The sequence below is a fragment of the Barbus barbus genome (assembly GCF_936440315.1).
Source record: "Barbus barbus genome assembly, chromosome: 39".
Taxonomy (NCBI): domain Eukaryota; kingdom Metazoa; phylum Chordata; class Actinopteri; order Cypriniformes; family Cyprinidae; genus Barbus; species Barbus barbus.
This window is the reverse complement of record NC_136717.1, coordinates 24,103,682-24,110,126: the sequence shown is the minus strand read 5'-3', so window position 1 is coordinate 24,110,126 and position 6,445 is coordinate 24,103,682. Positions and strand designations below refer to the sequence as shown.

Below are 6,445 nucleotides of genomic sequence, written 5' to 3'. Positions count from 1 at the left end.
GATAATGCATCTCCTAATAGAATCATTATCACGTCCTTGACCGTGTTTCTCCGGCATTTCCCAGTGGCACATCAAAACCTGCTCTCCGCTCGGCTGAAATCTGTGTTCAGGAGAAAACATTGCTGAGAATGTGACTGATATTAAACTTCACAGCATCTTCACTGCATTAAACGAGCCCCCCTACATGAGACAATAAAGGACTGGGGTTTTCATTTCACCTGTGTTTTATTGAACACCTCAGGCAATGTTTCAGCATCTGCCACCTGAGCAAAAGCGTTAAAACACACATGAGATGATGATGAACAAATGATCAAAACCCAGTGGATCCAGACTCATCAATTCTTCCAAATGTGTTTGTCGCGTGTCAATAGCGCCATCTGCAGGCCACGAATATAACAGTTTTGTGGCATTATAATAAAAAAAATATATAGGCTAGATTTGCAAGCTTTTTTTGTTTTTCATATCAGATATTTCTACGGTAATTTTTCATTTAAACTATGCATAATATAAAACACTTCTTAAAAATGCCCACAGCTGAAGGCACGGACGTATCTAGAATATGAGCACAGAACGGAACGGATGTTCGTGAGTGTTTGTTGCTACTGGGGAATGTTTTCTAAGCGCACCGGAAACAGCGTGGGTTATTGAGCATCAAGATCTTCTGAACTTGTAAGTCAAAGTTTATCTTTACGTTTGTCTTTTAAATAAATTGCTAAGCTGATATAGATTATAAATCGTCGTTGTAAAGCGTATAAACACTATTACGTGCTTCTTCTAAACGTGACTAACTTAGTTGATGTAAGTGAATGGCGGGAGATTAACATGTGTTTCATCACTAGATTGCTGTAAATAGATACAAAACAGAGCTTAAATTAGTTTAAAATAGCCGAATATGACACTTTAATGAACGTGATATAATAACATTGCATCAACTATTGAAAATGTTTTATAATTTTAAGAGTTTAACATGTTTACCTTGAACTACATCTACATTACTTGGCATTACGGTCTTTGTAGACGGTTAAGAATTAGGCAAATAGTCTATTTAACTTTACTTTGCTGTAATTCGTTTTCTATTATACCTGTATTACTCTAATAAGTCGATTTTCCCATTATAGAGTGAATGACCTGTCAGCAAACGTCTTGGCTTCATCCACAGAGTAGAGAAGATGTTGAGAAATGCCTCTGCACAGGTAAACAAACAACATGCAGAAGTGTTCATGAGAATTATTACTGGCTGACTGTTGTTATTCTGTCCTGACAGATGCTTAAACAGTTCATCCGGCACAGGACTACAGATGCAAGCCTGATCTTGGAGAGATGTGAGTATCTGTCAGTAATTAAATGCACTGGCTTGATTTGATTTGACCCTTCTTTTTACTGAATAAAAAAATACGATACACCATACAAGTGTAACATACAAAAAAAAAAGTCAGGATAACACAATAAAGCCCTAGGGCTTATTTCCATTGTTGTCCCATAGGGAAAAGGGAAGGGAACAAAATTAAAACAAGAAAAACAGATCAAACATCAATCATCACATCCATATATATATATTAAATAGATCTAACAAAACAATAAAAAAAAATTATCATACTAATATTGGCATCTAAGTCATTTTTCAATGCCTTCTTAAAACCTCCTAAACTTCTAATCATCTTTAAATTTCCTGGCAACCTGTTCAACAAGCTTGTTGCTACATACATAAAGGACTCTACCAAAATTACTCTTAACTCTCGGAAGTACAAAATCAGTAAGGCTGCCCCTTGTGGAGTAGCTGTGAACATCTCTCACTCTATTAAAATAATTAACCAAATATTTAGGGACAACCCCATACACAGTCCTATGTACCATGCACATGTGAATCTGAGAAACTCGATCTTCTACTTTTAACCACCCAATAGTCTCAAAATGAGAAATATCAAGATGAGATCTCATGGGGAGGTTCAAAATAAGCCTTATTATAGCCCCATTTTGAGCAGTCTGAAGACTATGTTTCAGGTGCTTTAAGACACCATTATACCAAGAGCAACATACATAGTCAAAATATGGTTGAATTAAAGCATTTGCCAGAGTTAACATTGTTTTCTTGTCCAGAAACCTTGAGATTCTGGCCAAGAAACATACTCTTTGGTAATAACCTTTTGCGTTTGGCCCACTCCCGACAAGTGGCAATCCAACAAACAACCAAGGTAACTAACTGATTCCTTTACACTAATCTCATTATATCCAACTAAAACCTTAAAACCAGGATATCTTTGTCTATTATAGCCTATTGTCTAACATCCACCTACTGACATTCGATAGTTCTACACTAAGGGTTCTTTCAACTATGTTTTTATCTTTATGTGAAACCAATATTGCTGAATCATCTGCATATAAAAAAAGTTCACATGAACATACAGACTTAAGGTCATTTATATATATATATAAGGAAAAAAAGTAGACCCAAGACACTCCCTTGAGGAACCCCACATTCTATACATTGTGGTTGAGACATTGTACCTCCAATATCCACCACCTGCTTCCTATCCTTCAGATAAGAACTCACCCATCTGACAGTTGGCTTTTAATTTGCATACCAAAATACCATGGTCATCTGTATCAAAGGCCTTCTGTATATCTAACATGACCATACCACAAAGATTCAAGATTTTTATTTGTCACATACACAATTATACAGAGTATAGCCAGCAGTGAAATGTAGGTCAGGTCCGCTCCAAGGACAGTGCAATTATAAAGTATACAAATATTAAGAAAAAGAAAAGTAGAAAAAATATAAAAAATATAAATGTGCAGGTCAGTATGTTGTTGAATTAAATGGTAATAAACAGGAATGTGCAAAAAGTTGTACAGGGTATTTAAATAGCAGCAATATGAGGTAGAAAAAAATTCTGAATAGCTTATAGATATGGTGATATTTACATGGAGTCATGTGATGTTATGACATAGAGTTAGAGTTTAGGAGCCTGATGGCCTGGGGGAAGAAGCTCCTCCTAAGTCTCTCAGTTTTTGCCATCAGGCTACGGAAGCGCTTACCAGATGGAAGCAAAGTGAATAGACGGTTACCAGGGTGATTTGAGTCCTTGATAATTTTAACAGCTCTATTTTTGCAGCGTTTGAGGTAGATGTCCTGCAGAGAGGGGAGAGCAGACCCTGAGATGCGCTCAGCTAAGCGCACAACTCTCTGTAGTGCTTTGCAGTCCTGATTGGAGCTGTTTCCATACCACACTGAGATGCACTGAGAGTCAATACACTTTCTATGGTCCCTGAATAGAAAGTTTTCAGGATTGCTGGCGAGACCCTGAATTTCCTCAGCTGTCGCAGATGGTACAGTCTTTGCCTGGCTTTCTTAACCTGTGTTTGGATGTGTGTAGTCCAAGTCAGGTTCTCGGAGATGTTTACACCGAGGTACTTGAAGCTACTCACCCTCTCCACAGGGGTCCCACTGATCATAAGAGGAGTGTAGGGCTGCTGCTGTCTCTTCCTAAAGTCCATGATCAGCTCTTTAGTTTTGCTCACATTCAGAGAGAGACAGTTGTCCTGGCACCATGATGTGAGTCTCTATCTCATCCAATTATGCGGTCTCATCGTTGTTGGAGATGAGGCCCAGAACCACAGTATCATCAGCGAATTTGACAATAGATGTGGAGCTGTGAGAGGATACGCAGTCATGCGTGTAGAGAGAGTAGAGCAGGGGACTCAGGACACAGCCCTGTGGGGCTCCTACGTTCAGAGTGATGGAGTTTGAGGTGAACTGGACAACTTTCACCACTTGAGGTCTGCCGGTGAGGAAGTCTTGAATCCAGTCACAGAGTGAGGAGTTTAGGCCGAGGTCTGTGAGTTTAGATGCCAGCTTGATGGGGACTATAGTATTGAAAGCTGAGTCAAAAATAACCTTTATCTACCTCCCTCCTAATATGGTCAGTTAGATACAGTACACAGATGTCAATAGAATGAGATTTACGAAAGCCAGACAGAAACTCATATAATAGATTGCGTGATGCTAAATATTTATCAATCTGAGGAGACGTATCTGGGTAATTTTTGGGAGAAGGCTTCTGATGTTAAGATGAAGCAGGTGAAGTCCCCTCGTCGAAAGGAATAACTCCACAGTTGGCTTAACCTTACGGATATCCTCCAAGACCGCAAAGGATGACTGAACTGAACGGAACCGCAGGTCCGGATCTCCAGATTGCTTACACTCATCAAGGGATGCCGTCATGTTTCCCAAGTCCAGCTCCGTTCTCTCGATGACTCCATGCACTTCTCCACCCAAGTCGGCTGCACTCATGGACAAATATTTGCTCCCATCACTGCATTGACTGGAAGGCCAACATACCGTCACACTCGTCGCAATTTCCTCCATATTCCTAGGTCCAAAGTCGGGCATCGGACCGGGACATTGGTGAATATCCCCAGATAATAGTAGGCACATACAGATGATTAAATCACCGCCGTTAATTTGCAGCTTAACTCCAGCCTTTGATTTACACCTGGCTGGATACCTGCCAGGGTACAGGAACGTTTCCAACAAAGTTTTCTTTCCATAGTCCAACTGTTTAGTAACTAAAAACTTGTTTGGATGGCTGTATTTGCTTCGTAAAGACTCGTCCATGCCATCTTTAGGGCCATTTACTAAAACATTTCTTATAATTATGTAAACTAAACACATCACAAGCACACCAAACGTGCCAGCGGTCATCTTGGAGAGCATGTGTGTGATATTATTGATAAATGTCCTTCATCTTTGTTTTGTCTCTTGACAGCTATTAACCGGGTGCAGCTGCTTGGGCGAGTGGGACAGGACCCCGTCATGAGACAGGTGGAGGGCAGAAACCCTGTCACCATCTTCTCCATGGCAACAAACGAGATGTGGCGTTCTGGGGAGGGAGAACCAACAAGTACAGGTGAAATCAATCTGTCTACTATTCCCATCTTATTTTTGTAATGGAGAAGCACCCATTTAATTTTATTTGACGTCATTATTATTAATATTTAATATTTATATATATGTATGTATATGTGTATATATGTGTGTGTGTGTGTGACCCTCTCTGTTTCCTTAGAACATTCTATGAAAAATTAACCTTCATATCTTTAATATTGACTAAGGCCATGTCAAATATTGAAATTATAGTGAAATTAATGGTTGAAATCCAACTTTGATGCTTTTTATCTCATAATTAGATTTTGATAATTAGATTTTGAAATTCTGCTTATTACTATTTTCTTCATATATTATACATTTTTATTTATATAATTATTTGATTTTATTATTATTAAACTTGTTTGTTTATATATTAAAAATGTTCATGTTTTTGTACATGTATATAGTTACTAAGGTTATTTTTTGTATTTTATGTTTTGTTTTCTGGATAAATTAAAGTAAAAATAAATTTGTCTGTGTACCCCTTGAACATATGACACGATTAAAAATAGTTGTTAAAAAGATCCTTTTAAAGTATGTGGGTAACAAGCAAACTTATTCTAAAATCTTTTTTTACAGACATTTACATTTTTACAGATTATTTTTTTTCAAAGAAAATTTTCTTGATATCCTGAAATATTATTATTATTTTTTTTGCAGGAGATGTCAGCCAGAAAACAACATGGCACAGAATTTCAGTCTTCAAACCAGGCCTCAGAGATGTGGCGTATCAGTATGTAAAGAAAGGGTGTGTTCTGTATTTGTTCTGGAGCCATTTATAGATATAAAAATAAATCATGCAGCTGTTAACCAAGAATCAACCTTATTTTCAGGTCTCGGATTCTTGTGGAAGGAAAGCTTGACTATGGAGAGTACATGGATAAAAACAACGTCAGGCGACAGGCAACAACTATTATCACAGGTCAGAGTTCACAACAGACTATACATGTCTCAACTGCTTATTTTTTATGCTTTGTTTTTGCTTTAATAGTTTACCAAATATCATTTGTCTCTTTCCACAGATAATATTGTGTTTTTAAGTGAAAATCTGCGAGACCAGTGATGAAGATGCCTTTCCGGACTTTAGGAACCAAAAGAAGATATTTGATATAGTGTTACTCTGCTCACTGACATTAACCTCTGCGTATCATTCTGTCTGACCCTAACAGTCATACATAGACATAAGAAGTGGTGTTGTTTGTATGATTGTCTTATTTCCGACAGAGGGTGTTGACAGATGCACTTTGCCATGTAAACACTCTCCAGAGCCATGAACTGGATTGGACTCTCTTTGTATAAGAAGAAATGCTAAATGTCCCTTTTTTTGCACTTATGAAACATAAAAGCATCATATTTGAAGTTATGTCTAACCAAATCACTTCAAATTTCTTGTAATGTCATGCTAATGTTCATCAATAAATGCAATAGTTTGGCAGTAAAGGATTTGTTTTGAATACTTATGCCATCCGTGTCTATATGATGTGATGTAAAATGTACAAGACACCTTCTGGTTTC

At 37.7% G+C, this 6,445-nt stretch overlaps 1 protein-coding gene across 2 annotated transcripts; it reads left to right on the top strand.

Annotated features, from left to right (window-relative positions):
- The first annotated feature begins 361 nt into the window (after positions 1 to 361).
- LOC306858361 (single-stranded DNA-binding protein, mitochondrial) lies at positions 362 to 6,382 on the top strand. 2 transcript variants are annotated; one of them, XM_079398867.1, is made up of 7 exons: positions 362 to 669; positions 1,119 to 1,193; positions 1,265 to 1,322; positions 4,770 to 4,910; positions 5,591 to 5,678; positions 5,764 to 5,852; positions 5,953 to 6,382. In XM_079398867.1, exons 2-7 carry the CDS (start codon positions 1,170 to 1,172, stop codon positions 5,991 to 5,993), a joined length of 441 nt encoding a protein of 146 aa, XP_079254993.1. In that variant the 5' UTR covers positions 362 to 669; positions 1,119 to 1,169; the 3' UTR covers positions 5,994 to 6,382. The 2 variants fall into 2 exon arrangements, with proteins under 2 accessions (XP_079254993.1, XP_079254994.1); XM_079398868.1 differs by having other exon boundaries at positions 664 to 798.
- Positions 6,383 to 6,445: the final 63 nt, after the last annotated feature.

Coding starts and splice junctions, on each gene's coding strand:
- LOC306858361 (XM_079398867.1), top strand. CDS start 1,170: ATGTTGAGAAATGCCTCTGCACAG. Junction 5,679..5,763: donor TATCAGTATGTAAAGAAAGG/GTGTGTTCTGTA, acceptor CCTTATTTTCAG/GTCTCGGATTCTTGTGGAAG. Junction 5,853..5,952: donor GGCAACAACTATTATCACAG/GTCAGAGTTCAC, acceptor CTCTTTCCACAG/ATAATATTGTGTTTTTAAGT.